Raw genomic sequence first — 27,206 nt, 5'->3', positions numbered from 1 at the left:
ATCATATGTTGAAGCCTCCAAAAGTCCCTAAACATTCAGAAAAAATGTGAAGGAAACCAAATCGAATCAAAGGTCATTCACACAATGGATTATATTTGAGCTTCCAACAAGATGTGCACTACAAGATAGAGTGAGTGGAAATTATCGATGGTAGAGGGTTGGGAAAATTTTCTTGAACATTCCTCAAACGAGCCTGAAATGATTGAGTGCATGTGATAAAAAAACAAAAGTACAACATTAGTACTCATGGATAGAATTGGTTGGTTGGTAATTCATAGTGGAGTGGTTTCAGTGGTGATGTTCACTTGCATGTCTATATCTTTGATGCAAAGAGGATCACAAGATCATGGTGGCTCAAAAGGAAAATGTGACTAAAACTTAGTATTTCATACTCCCAAATTTGTCCAAATTTGTTTTGTAAATTGATCCAAAAATTATAGATTTATATGAGGACTAAAGTACAAATTGTAATACTAATTAGATTGAACCAAAAAATCTTTGATGCTGACATGTTTTTCACTTTTCACCGTACGCATAGGACATTCAACACATCTTGATGAATGAAGCCAAGGGTGAGTCAGCAACAAGCCGAATAGCCCCAATAAAACACCATGTTTTTACGTGCCCATAATCAAGGGGAGACCACAGACACAAAACAGAGCCTTTCTCTGACCAAAGAAGCTAGTAGCACCGTGACAAGCAGTTAAGGCCATCTTTAGTTCACTTTTATCTCTTCGTCCTCGAGAATTCAAATAATAACAAGAGACATTCCAATAAATTTATATACTAATATAAATATTTGCAATAGAAAGAAAGTGTTAAATAAAATTTTAAAAAACTAAAGTTATAGAAATACTACTATCATCACATAATAATAATAATAGTTTCTTTTCTTAGTCTCTCCGTTAATAGACAATGATCCGCAATTATAACTTTATAAAGCCAACATAAAAGTCTCACAAGTAATGTCATTACCAATTCTTATCAAGTTATCATCCAATTGTTCTCTTTTGCGTGAATGGGTCATAAAAAATCGTTTAAACAATTTTAAACTAGAAAGCGACATTGCGAGAAGCTTGTTGCTTGTTGAATGGAGAAGGCTAAGTAATAACTAACGGTTGATGTCTTCATCTCTGTTCACGCTTCTGTCTGTCTCCTGGTCTTCCACCCCTCTCAGTTACAACTTACAAGTGCTACAAGTCTCAAGAAAAGAAAGATAGAAAAAAAAAGCATTAATGAAAATAAATACTATGAGTTTTGCCTTTATGGCATTCCAGCTACCACACTTTTACTTGCAGCATGCAATGTTTGATTAAATTTTCTGTCGTCCTTGCTGTGGATTGATTTCACTTTGTGGGTAACTGCGATGTTTGTGTTGCCATGTGATTTCAGTGCACCTGTTCCGATACATTCGTTGTTGCGTTGCTTTCACTTATCCCTCGGGTTTCGTTCATTCTTACACTCAGCGAAGTAGTCTTAATTTTTTATAAATTGTTTTCTAGCAAAATTATGTAGACACCTCCGTTAGCTTAAGTTAACTTCTACAACCGTTCCCCACAATGCCCTTCAAATTCTTCCTCATCATCTTATCCACTATGTGTTCCCTGCTTCATCAAGTTTCACACTTTCGTGTTGGATTTGGATTTGGATTTGGATTTGTAATTTGTTCTCTTTAGTTTTGTGGGTCTCCAAAAAAAAAAATGAAGGACGAGGTGGATTCCCCTTTTGGTGTTCTTGAGGACTATTTCAACTTCAAGAGTTCAGAATCAGAAACAAGCTCTTCCAAAGAACCAAGTACTATTGTGGATTCTGATAAGTTAAAACCAGGTTCTAGGTGGAATGCGTTTCTTCAATTGTTGAGGGTCAAATCGAAGCCAATAGCTACATTGCATCCTCTTAGTGTCCTCAAGCTTTCAAGAAGAATGAGCAGTAGCATGAGGGAGACTGTAATAGATGCAGATTCGTCCTTGCATAGGTCACCCTGGAAGATCTTCACTCACCATGAGATACAAATTGCAACCAATTACTTCATCCAAGGTATGCAATATACGTCAGGATTACATTTCTTACCATAAGTTAGATAATTTTACATCACTAAATAGTTTATGAATGGAAAGTGTAAAAGGTTTTCATACTCTTGTTCAATCACAAAGATTTAATCATAAAATGTTTTAAGTTTTTTTTTTTCATATTATTCAATCACAAACTAAGAGGATAACAAATTTATTGACTTTTATAAAAACTATTGTAAAAGTCATATCCATATTGATTGAAGTAAATTTTTTTTAATAGTGGAATAATATAGAAATTAAATTCATTTTACATTGGCTGGTGCAGAAAATTGTATTGGAAAGGGTGGTTATGCTGAGGTTTACAAAGGGTGTTTGCCAAATGGTCAGCTGGTAGCGATTAAAATGCTGACACGTGGAACAGAAAACGAAACTATAGGTGACTTCTTATCAGAACTTGGTATAATGGCTCATGTAAACCACTCCAACACTGCCAAGTTAGTTGGCTATGGGGTGGAGGGAGGAATGTATCTAGTGCTTGAGTTGTCTGAAAAAGGGTGCTTAGCTTCAATGCTTAATGGTAGGGTCCATTTTTCATTTCTATTGAGCCAATTTTTTTACCATTGCAGTTAATTATATTGTTCTTAATTTCTTCACTGATGTTAGGTTCCAAGGAGAAACTACCATGGTCTTTTAGGCAGAAAATAGCATTAGGAACAGCTAAGGGTATAATGTATCTTCATGAAGGTTGTCAGAGAAGAATTATCCATAGAGATATAACAGCGGCAAATATCTTGCTTACTGAGAACTTTGAGCCGCAGGTATGGATACGCCTTTGGATTCTTTTGTACAAATATGATTCTGTGATTGATCACCACATATTCAGGCTTTTTGGCATTTTTTATGGTTCGTAAAGACAAACAATTTCTTTGGATCCCTGGATTTGTTAGGACATGAAATCATTAAACCTGTCTCTTTTCCCGTTTATACTCCAATACCCTCAAATGAATTGCACTGTTTTTTAACGCGTAAGTGGACATTATTTCTACATAATGTTTTTTTAAGAATAAATTAGAATTTGAAACGTTGAGATTTTATTTTGGCAGATTTGTGATTTCGGGCTAGCAAAATGGCTACCAGAAAATTGGACCCATCACATTGTTTCAAAAATTGAAGGGACTTTTGGGTTTGTATTGTCAACTTAAATGATTACGTGATGTATATTTTTGTAACTTCGAATTAACTCAAGTTTCAATTATGACTGTGCAGTTATCTTACTCCTGAATACTTGCTTCATGGGATAGTGGATGAAAAAACAGATGTATTTGCGTTTGGTGTAGTGCTATTAGAATTAGTCACAGGGAGACGAGCACTTGATCATTCACAACAAAGCCTTGTTTTGTGGGTATGTTGTGCAATTCAACAAAATAAATAAATAAATAAAAATTAAAAATACATGTTTGAACGTCTAATTATGAAAGATAATAATAGGGTAATTTCTTATTTATCTAATACTTTTTTTTTCAGGCAAAACCTTTGCTGAAAAAGAATTGTATTAGGGAGCTGATTGATCCTTCATTAGCCGATGATTTTGACTGTCGGCAGATTAAAATTATGCTCTTGGCAGCTTCTTTATGCATTCAACAATCCTCTATTCGTCGCCCCTCTATGAAACAGGCAAGTTCTCTTGTTCTTCTAAAATTTCAACTAAACGTAGTTTTCACTTTGAAATTTGCCTTTTCTTATTCTATTTATGACCTGATTAATTGTTTTACCTTGTTTTCCTTCATGAATCTGTGGCATATATTGAATGTTGTATAATGCTTATATCTTCCATACCAGTTTCTATTTTTACCGTGGTGCAAATTTAGAAATTTTGATGAGTTTCTTTTTTCCAAAAATGTTAGTAAATCACTTTTTAATTTGGCCTCTATGTATGCAAATAAAATAAGGGGTCTCTGTTTAATTGTAACAGTTCATGATTTGGCAATTGACCTATTGGTGCAGGTTGTACAACTTTTGAATGGTAACCTTAGCTGCTTTAAGTTCACGAAGAAATCTCAACATCCATTGTTCCGAAAAGTCTTTCAAGAAGAGCTTCTTGACGCTGATTAATTGAAAGAAACATAAATCATACGAGTAACAGCAACACTAAATTGTGATGATTGAATGATGATGGTGATGTATCTAATCCTTTTCAATTTTACATTTTCCCCCAAAAGGAAAAAAGTTCTTTTCCCCCCATACGTCATTGAAAGAATTGGAGTTTCTAAATGTAGAAATTGCCCATAACAAATCGAATATATTGTAGTTTATGAAACACAAATTGTCTCTCAAACAATGCTCATAATAGATTCTTGTAAAGAAGTCAAATACTTAGATTATTAATTACTTGAAAGAAAGAAAGAAATATATTCTTTTCTATCAATTCTCATCCACATTTTTTATTAGGGCAAACTATTAATCTTCTTCAAAACATGTGAGATTTTTTTTGTAAAAAAAATATTTCGTGAAAAAAGTTATGTACAATTTTATTTTAAGAGATATCAGTTTTATTACGAAGATTTTTTTTATGCAAAAGTTTGATTACGAAGAAAAAGAAAAAAAAAGAAAAGTGAACTCTCACCTTTTTTTTTTTGTTAATCCGCGAACTCTCAACTTACTATTTGAAAATATGAGTCAATTAAGATTTCTGATTTTATAAAACTATTATTTTAATTCCTAATTTTGTAAAATAATATTTAGCCATTTACTCTACTCCTCTTATCATATTTTTTGTTCATTAAAGAATAAAAAATAAAATTTTACAAAGGTGGTGATTAAAAATGAAAATTTTATAAAATTACACTAAAGCTTCGTTTGATTTGCCAAAAAAAAAAATGATGCAACCAAATACAATTGTTCCACTTTGATTTAAAAAGTTATTATGGGATAAAGATGGACATCACAAAAATACAATTCCTTAGTTGTAAAACGATTGAGGAAGAGAAGCGAAGTGGGAGAGAATCAGAGTTGCAATGTGAGAAATAAAACATGAATTAGAAGTCATGCATTTTTTAGTTGGGATTGTAATCTGACTATTAAATTTAATCTGAGAATTATAATTAGTTGTTCTTGTATAATTAATTATTTTTAGTAAGAGTGTTTATGATTTGGATTGGATTGCAGAACAAAATAATTTGATTCTATCACTTTGATTTTTTAATTAATTATCCAATCGATTTTATTCAATTTAAAATAATTTGGATTGTATCAATTTTTAATTTTAATGTTACTTTTTAAAAATAATTAAATAAAAAGTAAGATATATGATAAATAAAATAAAAATAATTTAAAATATTAAATATTTTTTATATATTATTATATAACTAATAATAGTATAAATTATTAAATATTAATCATATAAAAAAATTACACAATTTGATAATTATACTCAATGCATCTTAAGTCAAATATCTTAACTCAAAAATTTAGTAATAAATTATTTTTAATTAAATATATTTTGTATAAATAGTTATAAATTATGTGATAATTTTATAAATATATAAAAAATAAAAACATAAGTGATATTATAAATTGAATATATATATATATATATATATATATATAATAATTCATATGTAAATATTCAAATTAGTAAAAAAAATTAAATTTAAATTGAATCAATTTCTAAATTTAAATATGAAATCCAATCTAATCTAATAAAAAAAATTGGCTTTAAAAATTTTAAATCCGTTCAGTCTTTTATTTATTCAGTTTTTAATACTGTGAATTGATTTTTTCAGTTCCCAATTGAATAGTTTATGAACATTTTTGTTTTTTTTTTGCAAGAACACCCCTAATTCTTAGGAGTTGCTCATTTGCATATTTGTTGAGGAGGCACATGATACTTATTGTGGTAGTACATAAAATAATTTGGAACAAAAAGTATGTAATAATTTAAGTCATTATTTTTTTACTGAATTAATTTAAGTCATTATTTTCACGCCATAAAATAAATATAATTAAAAGTATATAAGTAATTACTTTTTCGCTGTTACAAAAAGTGATTTCCTTTTCTATGAATATTATAAAAAAAATAATTATGTTTTTAATTGAAAATATAATACTATTGATTTTAAATAAGACTTTTTTTTGGTAAATATTAGAAACAAGATAGATAATATCTGAAAAGTTCAAGTTATTTATCACATGAACCATAATCATAATGTCGCTACTGTTCATTTGTTAGTTATTTAATATTACCATGTACTTTAATAATAATAAAAAAGTGAAACACGATCTTAAATTTAACCAAGTTGGAAGTAAAGTACGAAAATTTATTCGAAACTCATTTCTGGTAGTTTTTTGTTGTTTTTTTACATAAATAAACAAATTCAGTTGACAGAAAAAATAAAAGCTTTATTCATGTAGTCACATTATTTAAACCTTACAAGTAAACTTAAACTAGTAAACAATATTAAGTTTATTTCAACCAAACTAAAGATTTTTGCTTAAAAAAACAAAACAGAGAAAGTCGTGTGCAGCACAATCTTTGTTTTTTGTTTTTAATTTTATTTTTTAATTTGCGTGCTTAGATTAGAGTGTTGTGCAATGCAAGCCCAATCCATTATTTTCATCACCCTATCTTTCGTTGAAAAAAATACCCAGAGGAAGAAAGAACTGGAAGAAGAAGAGATAAAAGGCAAAAAACTGCGGAGTCAGCCATGGACGATAGAGAGAGAAAGCGATAAGCGACGTGGGTAGTTTAAGTTCGATATAAACGGAGAAAATCGCTAGAGAGAAACTTCGACATCAGAATCAGGAGCTGATAAGAAAGTTTCAACTCAAACCGAGTGAGAGGAGTCTTCGATCGCGTTCGCAATCGGATGATATTTCGTTCCTTTTCTGATCGGAAATGTTTGTTTCCGCCGGAGGAGGAGAAAGTGGACGCAGCTGAGCGTGGCGGTGTCGAGCGAGAAGAAGATTATTTACCATGAAAAAAGGAAAGGGGAAGAACAACGGCTTATTGCCCAATTCGTTGAGGATTATCTCTCTGTGCCTCAAAACTGTGTCCACCAATGCCACCACCGTTGCTTCCACCGTGCGCTCCGCCGGTGCCTCCGTCGCCGCTTCTATTTCGTCTTCTTCTGAGGATCACAAAGATCAGGTACTGCTCCCGTTCCGCCCTAGACTCGATGAACTTTTCCTCGTTTGCGTGTGTTTGGTACCAATTATTAATATCTATGTATATATATATATAAACATATTTGTTGGTGCTTATTGAATATTAACTCTCTGAGGATTCTAGTTTTCTTGTTGGTAATTGCAACGACCTAGAGCCAAATATATATTTGCTTCGTACTTTTGACGTTAGGCAAATGTGTTATTGCACCTCCTCTTGTATTAGCTCTATAAATATAAATGCCTTAATTTAGACTGAAGATATTATAATTTGCACTGAGGTTTTGTGTTTGTCTAATAAAAGTGCACACTGAGTTGGCTTTACTAATTTGTTAGTTGATGTAGAATAGCCGTCTGCGAGGAAACTGTATGGAAAAAAATCAACCTTGAATTTTGCACCTTCAGTTTTTTTTTATTATTATTATATAACTGATTCCCGTGGACTATATTTGTTACTCAATCGTTTTTCGGGATTCTGGGACTTGAAAGCTATCGTAAGGGATGTTAATTTAATAATTACTCCCAATGATTTGAAGCTACTAGATATGGAATCTGTATAATTTACCAAACTTTACACATTGGAATTTATACGAGTTTTAAAGTCTCTGTATAAATTGGTTTTGTTGCAGATCTTGCTTTATTACTTACTAGCTTTGACTTGTCTATAGATCTCCCAACATTTTGCACACTAACTGCTTTGCAATTTGGCTAATTTTCCATTGTCCAGTTAAAATTATTTTTATGATGATTAGACTTTCTTCTTTGACCTTTATATTACATGAGCTAATGTATCCAATATCACATCCTAGTAATTATAATTTTACCTTTTACGACTTGGTGGATAGGTAACCTGGGCTGGTTTTGATACACTGGAGCTTGATCCAGCTAACTTAAAACGTGTTCTTCTACTTGGTTATCTGAATGGATTTCAAGTTCTTGATGTTGAGGATGCCTCTGGCTTCCGTGAACTGGTCTCAAAGCGCGATGGTCCAGTTTCTTTTTTACAGATGCAGCCTTTCCCAGTAGGTTGTGATGGCCAGGAGGGATTCAGGAAGTCGCACCCTTTACTGTTGGTGGTTTCCGGGGATGACACTAGCAATGCAAACCAGAACAGTACCAGTTTGAGTGGTTTAGGAAGGGATGGTAACTTTGAGACTCAACCGGGGAACAATGTCAACTCTTCAACAGTTGTTCGGTTTTACTCCTTGAAGTCTCACTGTTATGTTCATGTTCTGAGGTTCCGTTCAACTGTATGTATGATCAGATGCAGCTCAAGGATAGTAGCGGTTGGTCTTGCCACACAAGTATGCAGTTTCTCCAGTGTCTTGTAGAATTTTTTTAATATCTATATTAGAGCTGTCAGATAAAGATAATACAATCTATTTGACTTAGCTTTTTCGTGTAATGTATACGATGACTGATGCATTTTCTATTACTTTTGCAGATATACTGCTTTGATGCTGTGACTCTTGAGAATAAGTTCAGTGTTCTCACTTATCCTGTTTCTCAATTCGCTGGACAAGGAACAACTGGTGTTAATGTTGGTTATGGTCCAATGGCTGTGGGTCCAAGGTGGTTGGCATATGCTTCTAACAACCCCCTGCCCTCTAATTTAGGTTGCTTAAGCCCACAAAACTTCAGTGATTCTCCAGGAATTAGTCCATCAACTTCTCCAAGCAGTGGTAGTTTAGTGGCTCGTTATGCAGTGGAGTCCAGCAGACATTTAGCTGCCGGAATAATCAAATACTGTCAAGAGCTGCTTCCTGATGGTTCCTCTTCTCCCATACAATCAAATTCAGGTGTGAAAGTCAATAGGGTTACAGGAATTGATGCAGATAATGCAGGAATGGTTGGTATTGTTTCATCATGCCTGAACTGATTGATATTTGTGGGTTTTTTATGAGATGTTAATCTCCAATATGTTCTTGTGTCATATGGTTGATTGCAGGTAGTCATTAAGGATTTTGTTTCCAGAAGTATCATATCACAATTCAAAGCTCACACTAGTCCTATATCTGCACTATGTTTTGACCCTAGTGGGACCCTTCTTGTCACTGCATCAGTCTATGGGAATAACATTAATATATTTCGGATAATGCCGTCATTCACATGCAAGAGTTCAGGCATTCCAAGCTCCAATTGGAACTCTTCTCATGTGCATCTTTATAAACTTCATCGTGGAATAACACCAGCTGTCAGTACATCTTAGTCCTGATTGATTTATGTTACTTGTTTTTCAAGTATGATATTCCTTTTATAGCTTGCCTTCATATCCTTTTGATATTTTTTTCTTCTTATCTGCCAGATGATTCAGGACATTTGTTTCAGTAATTTTAGTCAGTGGATTGCAATTGTCTCATCCAAGGGTACTTGTCATCTTTTTGTTTTGTCACCCTTTGGGGGTGATACTGGTTTTCGAATTATTAGTTCTCAGGGTGAAGAACCGTTCCTACTCCCTGTTTTTTCTCTGCCTTGGTGGTATACTCCAGCTTCCATTTCTTATCAGCAATCTCTGCCTCCCCCAGCACCTGTTGTCCTTTCTGTGGCTAGCCGGATAAAATATAGTAGTTTTGGATGGCTTAATACTGTTCACAATTCTTCTGCAAATGTGACAGGAAAAGTTTTTGTGCCATCTGGTGCCATTGCTGCCATCTTTCATAATTCCTTATCTCACTCGCAACAGCTTGTTAACTCAAAGGCAAAACCCTTAGAACATATATTGGTTTATACACCTTCAGGTCATGTAGTTCAACATGAACTTCTGGCATCTGTTGGTTTAGGAACAACTGATAATGGTTTGAGAAACCAGTCAACTTCACTCTTGCATATGCAAGAGGATGAGTTCAGAGTCAAAGTCGAACCTATTCAATGGTGGGATGTATGTAGAAGGTCAGAATGGCCAGAAAGAGGGGATACTTGCTGCAATACCTTTGATAGACAAGGAGGTATTGAGAGAGTTCAAGAGAAAATAAGTTATAGTGATGTCCATGGATTGAATTTTTTGGGCACAAGAGATAGGGCAGGGGAAAAGATGGTAAGATCTTCTAATGAGAATATGCACGACAGGTTTCATTGGTATCTGTCTAATGCGGAGGTGCAAAGGAATTTTGGAAGGTTACCCATATGGCAAAAGTCTAAGGTATTATTTATTGTGCCAAGTTCTGATTTTCATATACAGGGCTATGAATTTGTAGTTAACAATTTTGCTTCTTCAGATTTGTTGCTATTCAATGAGTTGTGCGGGAGCTAGTTTCAGTGCTACTGGGGAGTTTGAAATTGAAAAGGTCCCTGTTAATGAAGTTGAAATAAAGCGGAAGGAGCTGCTTCCTGTTTTTGACCATTTTCATAGCATCAGATCAAGCGGGAATGAGAGGTAGTGACTATTTTCTTTTTCATTCCTTGCAGATTTTGCAATGTCTGGTGTCAATGCTTTGGTCTCCCTTTAATTCTTGATTCACTAATTTTGGTCTCCCTATTTTTTTTCCATAGGTTTAGTTCCTAAATTTTTAAAAATCCATAATTTTGGTCTAATGCTTAATTTTGCATATGTTGACAGTTTAATTTAATGGTTGACTAATGATGTGTCAATACTGTGATGAGGTGGAAATTAACATTTAACTATTAAAAAATAATTAATAAATTAAAGTGTAAAAAATAAAAAATAAATAAACATATGCAAAATAGATGATTGAACCGAAATTTCAAATTTTCTAAAATTTGGGAACTAAAATTGTGGGAAAAAAAAATAGAGGGATCAAAATCGTGGATCAGGAATTAATGGAGGACAAAGAAAACAAAACGAATGCCAATATTGTGATCAGGAATTTGATAATCACAGATCTTTTCTTTTTGGTTTTGTCTGTGTTGAGTCTGGGTTTCAAAGTCAAATATAATTTGATTTGTACATGCACGCCCGTTAGAAGAAAAGGACAAAGAAAAAGAAATGAATGCCAATATTATAATATGTTGTGAATGTATGCATTTTGCTGCAATACTCAATTTGTCATCCATATTTTAAGTATCTGCTGCTTGCATTTAGTTGACGAATTGGAGGGATTTACGTGGATCTGACCAATTGTGTAATGTATAGCACAATGCATACATTATCCTAAAGGAACTGTTTTTCGTTTGTATGTGCTCATCAATGATCTTATTTTGTGGTCATGCTAATTACTTAATATTGGCGTTTGATTCAGAGGCCTTTCTGGGGAAAGATATTTAAGCCCTATATCTCCTGTTCACAATCAAGCTGATGACAAGGAAACTGTTGATGTAACAGTTATTTGTCATTCAAAGCCAGCATCACTGAGTTCCACTGAAAGCTCCGAAGGAGGTAAGAAGCTAGTTTACTGAAAAAATATATTCCAGCCAATTAGTTTTGTAACTTTTGTGAAGCAAAGGATGATATCATTAATGACCCATTGGAGTTGTGCAAGAATATAGATATACATTTTCATAATATTACATTATTACTATTTTTTCTTCATTCAATGGAATGCTTGATGAACAGTTGAGTACTACACATTCCACACCATTTAAGTAATTTCTTATATTTTGCAACCACCTACATTCTCTGTTAAGTCTATTTTTAGTTTTCTTTTTTGAATTTCATGTGGTATTGTGGCAACCTCCCATTGATATGATATTTACTAATTTACTCTAGGTTCATCAAGAAGAATTGAAAATCTGCTTGACTTGGATCAAGTTGCTTCTAGTTATCAAATACTTGGTGAGATATGCCTGGAAAGAACGGGGACAATCAACGTTGAGCCTGCTCTACAAAACCAGATTGTGATGAGTCCATCATGTCTGTCTGGAAACTTGAAACAGGTTGATTTTAACGCTGACCATATTGCCAATCCTATATTACAAGGGAGAAATATAACTTCTGAAGGAAGAGATTCTATAGGTGTTGGGATCAGTGAGAACTCGGCATTGGTCCCAGAACATGATTCACACGAGACTGAATTTGTGGAAGTAGCCTTAACAAAGCAAAATGAAGATGTTGGGATATCTTTCAAGGATGGCCACTGCAAAACACAGGAGCCTGATGAAAGTGACGTGTTAACTGAAGTTGTAACTGATGATGTTGACAGCAGCAGTAGCCACCATGAAAGAGAGCAACTGGAGGAAGATGAGGAGAATGATGAAATGCTTGGTGGCATATTTGCCTTTTCCGAAGAAGGTAAAAATATAAGGCCGCGTCTATTTTTCTAAATCTTGTGATTGATTTGTTGGTATCATCATATTATCATCTATTAGTCTATTGCCAATTAATTAATTTTACACGTACTTTAGGTTGATTGCGACGATCGAAGAATAAGTCACAGCATCTATGAAGTCACCTCGTCATCTGTGCTGTCTGGAATCATAGCTAGGTTATAAAAAATCAATGTAAATATTGTGAATAAGAAAATGGCATATGAGCAAAAATTTAGTTGATTTGTTGCTGGATTGTGTGCGGTCTCCGTGGGACTCTCACCCTTGTACATTATGCAGATGGAAATTCACGTATTCATGGGCTTGCAAACTTTGAGCCCTATAGTGTGGAAAGTTGTTGGTAAAGGTATTTTGAGCTTGCATTCGCAGCCGTAAGCTGATCATTTATCAATGAAAATACGAATCAGGCATGAAATTCCCCTCAAGTTGTGTAACATTTTTATTTGAATTTGGCAAGAAGAAATGAAAAAATGTAAAAGCTGAATTGATAGTGTTCATCGATGCCTCTCCCTCCCTTCATTCTTGCAGATGCTGTGTGATGAGTAATTATGTTAATGAGTGGAGAGAACTGTCTCTCTAAACTTTGCTGCCGTTCCTTTCATTGGAAAAAAAACATGGGAAGTGCGATTGTTATTATTATTGGAAGAGCAATGAGAGACCAGAGTAAAATATAGGATGAGAAAATGGACAGCATGCTCGTGGGGGGTGGGATTAGGATTTATTTTATTTGATTTCGGATCCCTAGAGAGTGGGCACTAGACCCAAATGAACGGGAATCAACATTTCATGTGTAAGCCTAAATCTTTTCTTCGATTCTTATAAGATTTACATTGTTACGGTCCGATTTCAGACATCATTAAATTTGAGGAATTTACTTCTTTTTTTTTTAAAAAAAAAAAAGAAACGTTAAAATAATTCGTGGTATTATATTTTTAAATTTCATCTTAATACGTTATTCATGTTAGAGGTGTTGAGATTAGTTTAATTTAGTCTTTATTCATCGTGAAGTTTCGAGAAGATTGAAAATTTACCTGAATTAGACTTGATTAAGATTATATGAAACACAATCAACTTAGCTTGACTTATTGATATAAAATATATAAATTTTAAATTTAGGTGTACTTGGCAAATTTAGTTTGTAAGCTAGTTGAAACTTAGAAGCTAAAAACTTAAAAAAAAAAACTTATAAATTAGTTCATTTAATGTTAGTTCATAAATACAAAATGGAATAAAAGTGATACAGTAGACAAATATTTTCTAAAATGAAAAAGGAATAAAAAGAAATTTCAAATAAATAACTGAAAATAAAAAAGCTAGTAATTTATAAGTTAAAAGCTAGTTGAACACGGTTGAAATAAAAAACTTAAAGTTAGCAAAATAAAGTTATGTATAAAAAAAATCCAAACATTTTCTTGTGTAGCAAAATGAATAAGCTGCTAATTCATTTTCTTGTGTTATTTTCTATTTATAAAAAAGTTTATTCTGAAAAACAAATTTAAACGAAATGAATTAAATTAATTCAAATTTGTTTGATTTATTTATTTATTTATTTTAGTTTAAATTCAAATCAAATCAATTACAATAAGTTTTTTTCTTATTTTTTTTCTTTTTAACTCAAAAATACTTAATCCCTCGATAATGTTTTTATATTAAAATTTATTTATTTTAGATTCATATCTATTTTTTTTTATCATATTTTAGATAAAGAAATATATAAGATATTTTTTTGTAGAATGAGATATATAAAGTTATAGTTGTTAAAAAGTGTGTATTAATTAAGAATATGAATACCTAAAACTTATTTGTTTTTAAAATCTTTGAAGTGTAAAGAATTTTTTACTTTATAATAATATAAAATTCAAACTTTTATGTAAAACATGAAAGGTGGGAAAATAAATTTAACAAAATACAATAATTTTTTAATTTAATTTAATAATCCAAACCAAATCAACGCAATGTTAATTGATATTTTTTTTAAAAAAAGAAGGGAAACTGGAAAGCTCACAACTCATAATCAATATTTAAAACCCACGAGGGTACAGTGTTGAGAGTTGGTTTAATTTAAATTGACTGATTATTTTAAAAATTCAACTAAATTAATCTAATTAAATATGTTAAATTTAATTTTTTTTTATTTAGCCTAAAATTCCAAAGAAGACCAACCCTTCAGCCTTAACTTCCACAACAAAAAGGGAAAGAACATTGCATAATTTAGGACACTAAAATTGGAGAGACAAAACCAAAAGCAAGCATGTTGACAATCACCCAGGAATCCACGTGTCACGTGTGCCTTTCTCTCTTTCATTGGCTGAACAAAAACATACATGACACAAACAACAACATTTTCATTTCCCTTTCAGTTTCAACTCAAACCCCTTCCAATTCCAAACTCATAGGTTGTATTCCCTCTCAAATTGAACTAAAGCACTAAACCAAACTATCATGGATGTGAGTCAGTTGCAGAGGAAGCACCGTGACCATCAAACCGCTATGCTTCGCGAGGTTTCTTTCTGTTCTGTATTTTCTTGGGGAATGAATATGTCCCACTCCATCCACAAAATTAAATAAATCCTTTTTTTTAATTTATAATTTTTTTTATGTCTTCGTGCTATCTTTATTAATCATCAGTTGGTTGAATAAGTACGTAAATTGTTATAAATCCCTTAATATATGATTTGATTCTCATGAATAAAAAAAATCATACAATCAAAAGTTTGATCACTTTGATGGCTACAATTTACTATTTCAATTTCAAACTTTCATTCTTTTTTTCAATTTTTTCTTTCTTGCGGATAACTTGGATAGTTGGGACTTGGTTACTTAATTATGAATGGAGGGTAATGTTTTCTACTTTTCTTGTTGTTGGGGTGTAGGGATTTCTGGAAGATCAGTTCAATCAGCTTCAGAAACTGCAAGATGAGAGTAGTCCATATTTTGTGATGGAGGTTGTGACCATGTTCTTTGGTGATTCTGAGAAACTTCTAAATAGCATCGCACTAGTTCTGTGAGTATATATTCTCTGTGTCTAAGGGGTAGGACTGCTTTTATTGTAATAGAATATATTATATGTGAATGAAATAGGTTAAAGGGAATGTTAATTATTCTGTATGACCTATGTAGGGAACAAAAACCTATGGATTTCAAAAGTGTAGATTCTCATGTCCAGTTCAAGGGAATCTAGTATTGATTTTTTCCTTTATGTTTTTTATTGTTCATGTGTTGCACTAGCTAGCCAGAAGATATATATGCTGGGAGAAAATTGTATTATTTTGTGACTTTATTTGATTAACAGTGTTGGTGCTGCGAGAGTTAAAGATGTCTGCTCTAACTTCTCAAATATCTGTGAGGCTCAGAACCAGGAAGGGTGAGTTGTGCAAAGTGAAAACTCATTTTCTATTACGTTGTCTCCCATTCCCTTCTTGAGCATGCACTTCATTGCCTTAAAATGTGTTTATCGTATCCTGTGAAATGTGAATTAGTATTTTGGTTACTGCTTGCTTGGATTACTAAATGTGTTCTACGATCCGGAAGTCAATCCTGGGCACAACACAATAGGACTTTTCTTGTAATTAGTTAATTTATGAAGCACTTGAAATTGTATCCAGAAATTAATTTTGAATAAAACATTGAAAATGCTACAAGTACAAAATACATCTTAAATTGGTCTGGTGGTATGTTTTTTCAGTTTACTCAGTTCAGAATTTTCTTAATATGATTCAGAACTATCTAATAGTAATTTCTTTATATTTACGTGTTTCTTCATGCTCCTTCTTTGTCTATGAGAACATTTATATTTTATAATGGATAGTTGTTTGTATAAGTTGATTATCATATTTTTGTGGGTTTTATAATTTTATATAAATTTAAATATTTTAAATTAAAACTCATTTCAATGTTAAAGTTATTAAAGTGAGTGTTTAAATTAATTTTATAGGTCCTAATATATTATTTATGATATAATATTATTAAGAAATGATTGCTTACATGAGTAACTCAACGTCATATGTTTCGGTGAAAAATAAACTTAAACAACATTACTTAAAATTCAATAATTTATGTAAGCATGCCATTGGAGATGCTACCAGCCTGTTTCCTCCATCACCGTATCTCATGAACAATAGAGCTGGTAATGAATTTGATGACCATAAATAATTATGAGGCTAGTGAACAGTGATACAATTTGTAATTGTTTTGCGTATTCGTGAAAATACTTGCATATGACGTAATGGGCTCAAGTAGCAAAAAGATCCACTTAGAGTAATACACTTAATAGCAATGATTTCCGATAATCCTTTTACAGTTTTTTTTTTAAGAATATGCTATAGCTTTTATTTTGCTAAGGACGTGTTCAACCTCCTTTGTATCGGGAGATTTTAAATGTATTTTAAAAAATTAAACCAATCAATTCTCACCGTATAATAATATTAACTTATGTTTAAGAGATTCAAAAATAAATGAAATAAAATAATTATAATTAATTTTTTTCATTAATTAAACAATCATGAATCGTCGTCGTCTTTAAATTCATTTTAAGTCTCAATAAACGTTAAGTTGGCCATTAGTATGAGGCTACTTAACAATCAATCCAATTTGGAATTATTTTGCGTAATCGTGAATAAAAAAACCTTGCATTTGACGTAATATAGGCTCGTGTGGCAAAATTATTCATGGTAAAGTAATAGGCTAAAAGCAAGGATCAATTACGCTCGTTCAGTTGCTTGGGACTCCTTACGATTTTGAAAGGAAATTACACCAAAAGCATTCAATCATCAGATTGAAAGGAAAACCAAGAATTAATTGTGCATAGAGTCCTTTTTTTTGTGTGTACTTTGTGCATAGAGTCTAGTTACATACATAAGTCAAATTGAACTTAATTAAGAGCATTTTTATTGCTGAAAGATTGAAACGGTTGCCTATATCTTCTCTTAGGTCGGCCAATTTTTTTCGTTAATTTGAATCACGTACACAAACAGTATTGCTAGCTCGTAGTATGAACCATGTCTCCTAAAAAAAAAAAAAAGAAGCTCGTAGTATGAATGAAACAGTATCTTAATTAATTTTTCTTATATATCCCTCATGCTTTATCATCGCAGTGTAAAATAAGGGTGTAACAGAGCCCTAATACTATGAGTATTATTGGTAAAAAAAATATTTCTTTTATTGCTGACATGCCAATCAGTGGTGGATGAAAATATGACTTGATTTTAGCATAGCATTTGAGTTTGACCCAAGTAAAATTAAAAGAGCTAAAAAATTTAGCTGTAAGAAAATGGCAAGAAAGAAATGAACAACTCAGGGGAAAGGAATAAGCTTTCCCATAAGCGGGGCACATGCATGATGAAAATCTGATTCTGTTTTGTTGACTCACAATCTTCCTCTCGAAGAAAGAGAATTGAGCCACATACCCACTCTACTAGACAGTAATTGGTGAAAAGCAGAATATGGGAATTGCGAAACAAGCTTTGGAGCATGCATATATCTTGAATTGAACGCAATTGACTATGAGTCCTGTTAGCACTGAGTTAGTTTGAGCTTCCTCCTGTGTCCTTTCATCCAAAAGAGAGAATGTGTGTGTTGTTTCTCTTATAGTACTACGTAATAAGAAGATGAAAAAAGTATAGTGGCTAATTGTTTGCTCCCTTGCTATTTTTTTACCCCCTACACGTGTAAATAATTCGCAATAAAGCCCGGAACATATTAGTTACAACATTTTGTTTTTTTGCTTATGTATGAGAGACTAATTAATGATGCTAGACATTTATGTAGACCCAAGGGAGATTACGCTGTTATGTGCAAGTATTGTATAAGTTACAGTAATAAAAGAAGGGAAAATGTTTGGTAACATCAAAACGGAAAAATAAATTTGTTTTTGAATGCATCTTTTTAAATACGTGTGTGTATATATATATATATATATATAATAGCGTAACATTTAAATGTAAGGCAACGTGTACTTAAATAAGGAAATTGTAGTACAGTGTGTATGAATAGCCTTCATTAATTGAAGGTACCCTTCATTCATTGAAAGCATTGAACCGTGATCATTGATCACCACATTCTTTGAAGAAACTGGAACGCATTTATTTCTGTGATGAGATTTTTGCTATCCAGCGAAACAGGACACAGATACCCTTGCATGTCACAAGAAGCATGTGAGTATGAGCTCGACAAAGCCATGGCCTTCAGCATGAACTCAACTTAATCCCACCCAGATCACTTTACCATGAACTGCTTAGCTGTCACCCTAAGACCGTGACCCAACAATAGCTCCTTCAAAAAAATAAACAATTATTAAAGTTTACATTTTACAACCAAAATAATAAGAATAAGAATATCTAACGTGTCACATGTAGAAGAAAGAAAAAAAATTAACGTGTCAGCCGTTTAACTAGTTAACCAACAACATTGTCAGCAGTGTTTCCCACCTAAAACGTACAGTTGGAGCCTTGGAGTCCAGGTAGGATCGGACAACCGTTTAACACGAACCTGAAGCAAAGTCCAAAGCAAGAAAGAATGACAAAATTAGCGTGCACTGTGCAATTAAGAAATAGTATTATGGGCAAAGGAGATATTATAGATAGAGAAAGAAAGAAAGAAAGTGGGTATTGTAATGTTGTGGCAGTGATTGTAGTAGTAGTATATGCAAAGAAAGCCTAAATGATGAAAAGGTTGCAAAGGCAACATTGAAGGCAACAAAAGCAACACAGATTCAGCAAGGAATTGCTTCTCCTCCAAGCCAGCTATATCCAGTTTTCCGCCATTAAAACGTTCACACGATTTCTCACGAGAAAACCATCCAGCTCTAAAAAGCAACCCTCCCATTTTCCTATAAAAACCCATCGCCACCGCTTTTTTCTCTCTAAGTTCCAATGGACGACGTCGTAGCTTTCTGCACTTTGCTTTTCGTTTGCTTCCTCCATTCCGTGAGAGGGATTTTAGACCCCAACGATTTCCTCGCTCTGCAATCCATTCGGAAATCCCTTCACGACGTTCCCGGTTCCAATTTCTTCTCCTCGTGGGACTTCACCGCCGACCCCTGCAACTTCGCCGGCGTTTTCTGCGCCGACGACAAAGTCATCGCACTCAACCTCGGCGATCCGAGAGCCGGTTCGCCCGGTCTGACCGGAAAACTAGACCCTTCCATTTCCAAACTCTCCGCTCTCGCCGACTTCACCGTCGTTCCAGGAAGAATCTACGGTCCTCTCCCTCAGTCTCTCTCTCAGTTGAAAAACCTCCGCTTCCTCGGCGTCAGCAGGAACTTCATCTCCGGCGAGATTCCTGCAGGTCTAGGTCAGCTCCGGAACCTCAGGACAATCGATCTCAGCTACAACCAACTCTCCGGAGCAATTCCTCCGTCCATCGGAAAAATGCCGCAGCTAACAAACCTATTCCTCTGCCACAACCGTCTCTCTGGTTCGGTTCCTTCATTCGCTTCGGCTTATTCCCTGACCCATCTTGAACTCAAACACAACATTCTCTCCGGTTCGCTCGCACAGGATTCTCTCCCTGCTTCCCTACAGTACCTCTCTTTATCATGGAACCGGTTCACTGGACCGGTCGACGGGCTCTTAACCCGGCTCAACCGGCTTAACTTCCTGGACCTTAGTTTAAACCAGTTCACAGGCCCAATCCCGGCCCAAATATTCACATTCCCTCTCACAAACCTCCAACTCGAAAGAAACCAGTTCTCCGGTCCAATCCAACCGTTTAACGAGGTGATGATCCAGACCGTTGATCTCAGCTACAACCGGTTATCCGGTGAGGTGTCGCCCATGCTAGCGAACGTGCAGAATCTGTACCTGAACAACAACGGGTTCACGGGGCAGGTACCGGGCAGCTTCGTGGAGCGGTTGTTAGCGGCGGGCATTCAGATACTGTATTTGCAGCACAATTTTCTGACCGGAATCGCGATAAGCCCGACGGCGGAGATTCCGGTGAGCAGCACCCTGTGTTTGCAGTATAACTGCATGGTGCCGCCGGTTCAGACGGCGTGCCCCTTCAACGCTGGCAGAAGAAAAATAAGGCCACCTCAGCAGTGTAACCGCTAAAGGCTAAACTGAAGCTTGGTACAGTTCAGTTCCATTATACTACATTCAATTCACACCACTTTCGCCTTTTAGAACAAATTCATATATATTATAGATTACAATATTTATCTTTCTTTTTTCACCCCTTTCACTCATTTTTTTTTATGGTATAAATAAGAGGATTGTGAATACTTACTTGCAAGAGCGTAGCGCAGACCGGAGAGGCTATAGGTTACAATAATCCGTGTAATATTAATAATTATTAATTAATGTAATATATTCGTTTACAAATAAAAATTGTTTATCATTGTGTAATCCCACGTTATTTTATTTTTCTAGTTATATTATTTGAACATTACATTTTCTATGCCGATTCCCTAACTTAACAAGCTCTATATTCGCTTGACGTTCAAGGTAAAACTCAAAAGTTCGTAATTTAGGTTTAGGATGGTTTGTTACATTTTTTTTCTTAAGAGAATCAGTTTCTTTAAAAAACATTTTTTTCATGGGCTTAAACATCTTGATAAATGATCAATTTTTTTATTTAACCTCTATTAGAGAACCTTCAGTTTAGCTTAAGTAAAAGTATTTTTAGCACGACATAAACATAACACTTTTTAGTGGCCCTTGGGTCAAATTTTTAAATTTAAGACTCATGGGCTAATTCTAACCCATGGAATCTTGTAGACTTATTGGCCTTGTGAGTTGTGAGCTTTTTCTATGTGGACCTTTTGATCCTATGAACTTCTCTTTCATTAGCCCACACGAGCTTGGAGCAAGTGCGGGGGATAAGCTTACCCATTTTAACGGCTTAACTGAGAAAATGAGTCGTTTCTTTTAAATAAAAATATTTTTATAATTATAACTAAAACATAAATTGTTTTATATATATTTTTAATTGTAACCAACTGACCCTAGTACATTTTACCATTTTATCTTATACCTCTATTTGTTTCATGAAGGTGGGATATAGCTAATTCTGACCGTTGTAACTACAAAAACACAACAAAGCCATATTGTACAGGCTTTTTTACTGTTCATAGTACTGGTTGTAGTCAATTTGGTCGACATTACCGTCATTTTTCATGCAAAATTGTTTACATTCCATGTTTTGTTAGTTTTCCTTTTTAGAACAACAACTTTATATTGTTTGGATAAAGAATTTTAAATGAGAAAAGTAATTTATTAGAGAATTTAAATTTCTGTAATTTAGAATTCATTGTTTGGATGTTTTTTATGAACAATTTAAAATTTTGAAATTTTAAAACAAAATTTTAAACAATTAAGAATCTGGAATTTCAATTTCCTTTTAAAATGTGAGAAAGTCTAAACTCCTAAAATATCGATTGAGTGTGAGCATAGAGGAATATATATATATATATATATATATATATATATATATATATATATATATATATATAACTAGTACACCAATTATATTTTTTCTTTTTTTTCATTCATTTTTTTATTCTCATAGTTTTAATTTTTTTTTATCTAAACACAAAATTTTAAAAATAAAAAAATTTCAATGAAATATTTGAAATTCTTAAAATTTAAATTTTTTTAAAATTTAAAATTTTTTCATCCAAACTCACTCTTAGGTCAATTATGACTTTTCGGACAGTAGGCGCCCAAGACTTTTTGGTGTCAGTATGCCTCGTGTAGAAATCCTCGCATGTAAAAAAAGAGGAAGAAACAAGTTTTATTATGCAAAGTTCGACCTTGGTAAATTACGGAATTCATCATGTTAATTATTTATTTACATGTACTCGTTATTGTTAGACGAAATTCAAATCCCTTTTGAGTGACAAAGAAAGAAGGTTTGGAAATCAGCAGCTATCACACACGTTGTTGAAAAAAAAAATATTTTTAACAAACCCGATAAGTTTTTTCTTTCTTTATTTATTTTTTGTCAAAGGGGGTTAGATTAAAAGCTATTAAGACCGTGTTAGGTTACCAAAATGTTGGGGGAGAAAAAACAACAGATAAGACTTAATGGCCTACATATTAACCACAGTCCACAACTATCCCTGATCTGTAAGTAGTTACAACAGATAAGGCATGTTTTCTAGTCTTCGAAAACTTTAGAAAGATCAATAGTCCATCTTAATTCTGAACTACATTCTCAGATCATATATTTATGAAATAATTTTCAAATTGACTATCTATTACCAAGAGTTCGACAAGAGAAAATGTTGAAAGATAAATTTAAGTAAAACAAATCAATTTCTCCGCATCAAAAGTAGAAAATGAATCTTAATTTTAAGCTTGTTACACAAGAAGCAACTCAATAGGATAATTCAACTTGAAATTATGTAATTAAAAGCCATTTTCAACTTGGTTTATGGGTTTGGTTTATGTCCCACATGGTTATTTCGTTATATTTTACTCCATTTTTAATATATTTAGGGTGTGTTGTAGATGATTTGTAGGTTCAGGGTGCCATTCTTGTTAGAATGCCTCAACACGCCCATCATTTATAAAAATAAAATAAAAAATAAAAACACCTCCATTTTGCAGCTTGAACAATTTTGTGTTTGTATTTGGAATGGCAACATTAGATGCCAACCTCCACCATTCATGTTTTTTAACGTATATTTTTTAGCAATAATTTATATCGTGATGTAATGTTATTTTTAAGTAGGTTTAATTTGTTTTTTATAGTTTCATCATTTGTATATTTTAACCCCTATAGGTTTAAAGTAGTTTTTTTAGTCCATATAATTTATATTTTAATTCTTTCATGTAATTTAAAAGTGATTTTTTAATTCCTATACTTTATATTTTAATTCACTTTTAGTCTTTACCATCAAAATATGAGTAATATTATTAATTATAATTAACTATAAAAATATTAACAAATAATTCCTAACTAATTTATCGCAAGATAATTTGTAATAAAAAAAATAATTAATAATTTATAACTAATTTGTAGCTATTTTTTTTTGTAATAAGGACTAAAAGGTAATTAAAATACAAATGATATGGACTAAAAAATTACTTTCAAACTATAGGGATTAAAATAGAATAAAAATACAAATTATAAAGACTAAATAAACCACTTTTAAATAATATGAACTAAAAAAGAATTAAAATATAAATTATAGGATACTGAAAAATCACTTTCAAACTATAGGGACTAAAAGGTACAAATAGTAAAACTATAAGAACTAAATGAGTAATTTAATCTTTTAAGTATTAATATTTTTTTGAGAAAATATTAAAACATAATTTAAAAATAAAGATGAAAAGATAGATTAAAATAAATAAGAGATTAAAAAAAGTACCTAGAAATACTATTGTCAAAGAAAAAACTCTTAAAAATACTTTTATCAAAGAGTAACTCCTAAATACACCTTCATTCAAAATGTTATAGTTTTCTTATATAAAAACATAATTTATATGTTGAAAAATATTTATATTCATTTATTATAAATTTTAATTATGTAAAAAAATATTTATATTCTTATATATTCCACAAACTAAAATACTAATTAAATAATAAAGCCTTATAAAGGTTAACAAAATTGTCTCAATGTGCAAATAGGATTAGATTTTGAATAGGAATTTTTTTATGAAACAATAATAAATTTTATTTTTTTAAATTTATAGTTTATAATAGAAAATAATTATGATGATATATTAATATAAAATAAATTATACTATTACCTAATAAAAATAAAAAATGATTATTGTAAAAAATAATACAATTACATAGCACTTGTTGTTTGGTTAACAGTTTAAAGTACACATACTATTTTCCCATCACTTATTATAATCATCCTCTTCCATAAAATAAAATAAAAAAATAATCATCATGTATAAAAGACCAGGTTTGGTAAAAAAAAAAAAAAATCTATAAAAGAGGAGGAATCATCTTCTAGGGTGTTTGGTTGTTTTATGTTATATAATAGGGATTTTTTTTTATCCGAGAATATGGACAGTTTACATGTCCCAACAATCTACATTTCTTAAGTGGTTTTAGAACTGCTTTCATTTGCAAAATTGTGTTAAGTGTGATATAATGGGACATGGGCTGAAAAAGCCCAAGCCCAAAGATAAGTATAGGCCTGCATAGTAGTGCGTTAAACCCTAAACAACAATTTGAGCAATCGAGAATGAAGCGAGTGTGTAGATTCTCTTCTGACGCAACAACGCGAGCAGCTCTGTTGTTGCTCATGCAATCCCATCATAATTTCCATGGATTCTCAAACCCCAAAACCACTTTCTCTCCCTCCTTCGCCACCGCCCTATCTCATCATCGCAATGTTCATACCGTCCCAAACATATACTCTGACATCACTCCCTTGTTCACCGCCAAGTCTTGCTCTTCGCCGAAACAGGATCTCATCAACAAGGTCACGATTCTCAAAAACGAGCTCATTAGAGATTCCTGCGACTCTGCTAGGGTTCAGACCATTTTGGACGATAGTTTCGACACTTTGTTTCGGCGTCACCCCAATGGATCTGCGTTACTCAAGCTTATGAATCAATTGAATTCAAATCCTTCCCTTGCCCTCCAGGTTCAGTTTTTATCAACTCAATTTTAAAATTGTGTTTTTTGGGTTTTTGCTTTTTGCTTCCTAATTGCATAATAATAATAATAGTAATAATAATTATAATAATAGGTTATCTATTGACAGTGTAAATGTTGAAAACGTTGCTATTTTGTTTTTGTCTTTTATCAACTCAAATTATAAATTATCTATTGCTTCCTAATATCTTTGGTTTCTTTTAGTTTCTCTGTATTATGATATTAAAAATGTTGCCATTTTGTTTTTTTTTCTTCTGTTTGATTTTCGATCAATCCAGTTTTGTTCAGTTAATAGTGGTTCACTGAACCTTACGTTATTGCAAAAAACAAATGAATAAAACCAGTTTTAATGGTTTGGTTTTGTTTTTTGTTGGTGTCGTAAATCAGAGTTTGTGGGATTTGAAAGTGACCCTCTTTCTTTTTGGATTGTGTTGTTTAACATTCAGGTGTTTAGTTGGAGAAGAAAGAGATCGAATGCTGAAAACCCTATGGATGCGTATGAGTACTCAAAGGGTATAAAAGCTGCAGGTAGATCTGGGAATGTTGATTTAGCTGTTAAGCTCTTTAAGGAGGCTGCTGTCAAAGGTATCAAGACGACCGGCACTTACAATGCGCTTATGGGTGCTTTTATGTTCAATGGTCTTCCTGATAACTGTCAGTCTTTGTTTTGTGATTTGAAGAGGGATCTGACTTGCGATCCTTCTATTGCCACGTACAATATTCTTCTATCTGTTTATGGTAGGCTGATGCTCGTTGATCACATGGAAGCAACATTCAGTGAGATACAAAGGTTAAACCTCGCCATGAACATCTGCACTTACAATCACTTGATTGCTGGATATATCACGGCTTGGATGTGGGATGATATGGAAAAGGTGTTTCAAATGCTGAAGTTGAGCTCTGTTGAGCCTAACATGAAAACCCACCTTCTAATGCTTCGTGGGTATGCAAATTCGGGTAATCTTGAAAAGATGGAAGAGATGTATTCCTTTATAAGGGATCATGTTAATATAAAGGAAATTTCATTAATCAGATGTATGATATGTGCCTATTGTAGAAGTTCTCATGCAGATAGACTTAAGAAGATAGAGTTATTGTTGAAGTTTATTCCACAAAAAGAGTACAGGCCATGGTTAAATGTTTTGTTGATTAAACTCTATGCCAAGGAAGACTGGTTAGCGAAAATGGAGAATGCTATAAATGAGGCATTTGAGCATGGGACTTCTATAACAACCAAGGGTATTTTGAGACGCATAATTGCAACTTATTATCGATGTAATGCAGTAGAAAAGCTAGAAAATTTTGTGAGACGTGCGGAAATCTCTGGGTGGAGTATCTGCCGATCCTTATATCATTGTAAGCTAGTCATGTATGGGTCACAGATGACCTTACTCGAAATGCATAATGTCCTTGAAGAGATGGAAAATGTCAAGCTTAAATGCTCAAAGAAAACATTATGGATAATGTACAAAGCTTACATGAGCCGTGGCCAGATTTCCATGGTTTTAAAAACATTGGGACAAATGTTCAAGCATGGATATGAAGTTCCTTTGAGTGCATTTCCATAATGAAACTAGGGAGAGGCTCGTGCCGCTGATACTCCTATTTGAGTATTAAAAAGTTGTAATAATTAATGTTGAATTACATGTAGATAATAAAATATGATTTTAACGTGTTAAATTGTTAATATTATATGTTATTTGAAATAAAAGAAAGGATTTACAATAAAAATATGAGTATCAAATGATTACATGAAACATTAAGAGGCAGAAAAAAGATAACTACATAATTGATTGGTTAACAAACAAATATTAGGAAAAGATATTAGTGTTAGCCCATGTCTTCAAATAACTTAAGTACAAATAAAAAAATATAAGTCAACGAAATAAGTTCATAATTAATCAGAGCAAATCATATACTGTTTCGTCAAAATTAAAAAGAAATAGAAAAATTGTTTCATACCCAAAGGTATAAACATTTTTTTTTCTTTTTTATTGAATTCCCTCCATCATAAATTAAAGAAAACAATACACACAAAAATTACAGTGTATAAACATTTCGTCCACGTTTAATCAGCAATAAAAATTCATAATGCTAAACATTCACTTTTTTTTATCAATAGTGTTAAAATTCATTATAAAATGGATGAAAATTTAGTTTGTTTGGATGATATTAATGTTTGAGTATTGGAAGAAAAAAACACATCAAGTTAATTCAAAAATATGGGTTGCTTAGATGATCTCGTGTCCAATA

General features: G+C 32.6%; 4 protein-coding genes across 4 annotated transcripts; all 4 read left to right on the top strand.

Moving 5' to 3' along the window:
- The first annotated feature begins 1,065 nt into the window (after nt 1–1,065).
- On the top strand, nt 1,066–4,335 carry LOC114406819 (receptor-like cytosolic serine/threonine-protein kinase RBK2). Its single transcript, XM_028369652.1, has 7 exons — nt 1,066–2,037; nt 2,338–2,589; nt 2,676–2,830; nt 3,116–3,195; nt 3,279–3,414; nt 3,537–3,686; nt 4,017–4,335. The coding sequence occupies exons 1-7, from the start codon at nt 1,701–1,703 to the stop codon at nt 4,122–4,124; spliced, it is 1,218 nt and encodes a 405-aa protein (XP_028225453.1). The 5' UTR covers nt 1,066–1,700; the 3' UTR covers nt 4,125–4,335.
- Nucleotides 4,336–6,617: 2,282 nt separating this feature from the next.
- On the top strand, nt 6,618–12,889 carry LOC114406818 (autophagy-related protein 18g-like). The gene is made up of 9 exons (XM_028369651.1): nt 6,618–7,158; nt 8,018–8,476; nt 8,617–9,021; nt 9,121–9,366; nt 9,478–10,311; nt 10,388–10,545; nt 11,369–11,505; nt 11,836–12,357; nt 12,471–12,889. The coding sequence occupies exons 1-9, from the start codon at nt 6,985–6,987 to the stop codon at nt 12,473–12,475; spliced, it is 2,940 nt and encodes a 979-aa protein (XP_028225452.1). The 5' UTR covers nt 6,618–6,984; the 3' UTR covers nt 12,476–12,889.
- A 6,095-nt stretch (nt 12,890–18,984) lies between these two features.
- On the top strand, nt 18,985–20,734 carry LOC114406817 (probable LRR receptor-like serine/threonine-protein kinase At4g36180). The gene has a single exon (XM_028369649.1). The coding sequence runs from the start codon at nt 19,262–19,264 to the stop codon at nt 20,438–20,440; it is 1,179 nt and encodes a 392-aa protein (XP_028225450.1). The 5' UTR covers nt 18,985–19,261; the 3' UTR covers nt 20,441–20,734.
- A 3,757-nt stretch (nt 20,735–24,491) lies between these two features.
- Nucleotides 24,492–26,633, top strand: LOC114406816 (pentatricopeptide repeat-containing protein At2g30780-like). Its single transcript, XM_028369648.1, has 2 exons — nt 24,492–24,942; nt 25,400–26,633. The coding sequence occupies exons 1-2, from the start codon at nt 24,538–24,540 to the stop codon at nt 26,519–26,521; spliced, it is 1,527 nt and encodes a 508-aa protein (XP_028225449.1). The 5' UTR covers nt 24,492–24,537; the 3' UTR covers nt 26,522–26,633.
- Nucleotides 26,634–27,206: the final 573 nt, after the last annotated feature.

This window comes from Glycine soja, chromosome 3, assembly GCF_004193775.1.
Source record: "Glycine soja cultivar W05 chromosome 3, ASM419377v2, whole genome shotgun sequence".
In the NCBI taxonomy this organism is placed as follows: domain Eukaryota; kingdom Viridiplantae; phylum Streptophyta; class Magnoliopsida; order Fabales; family Fabaceae; genus Glycine; species Glycine soja.
This window is presented reverse-complemented; position numbering and strand designations above follow the sequence as displayed.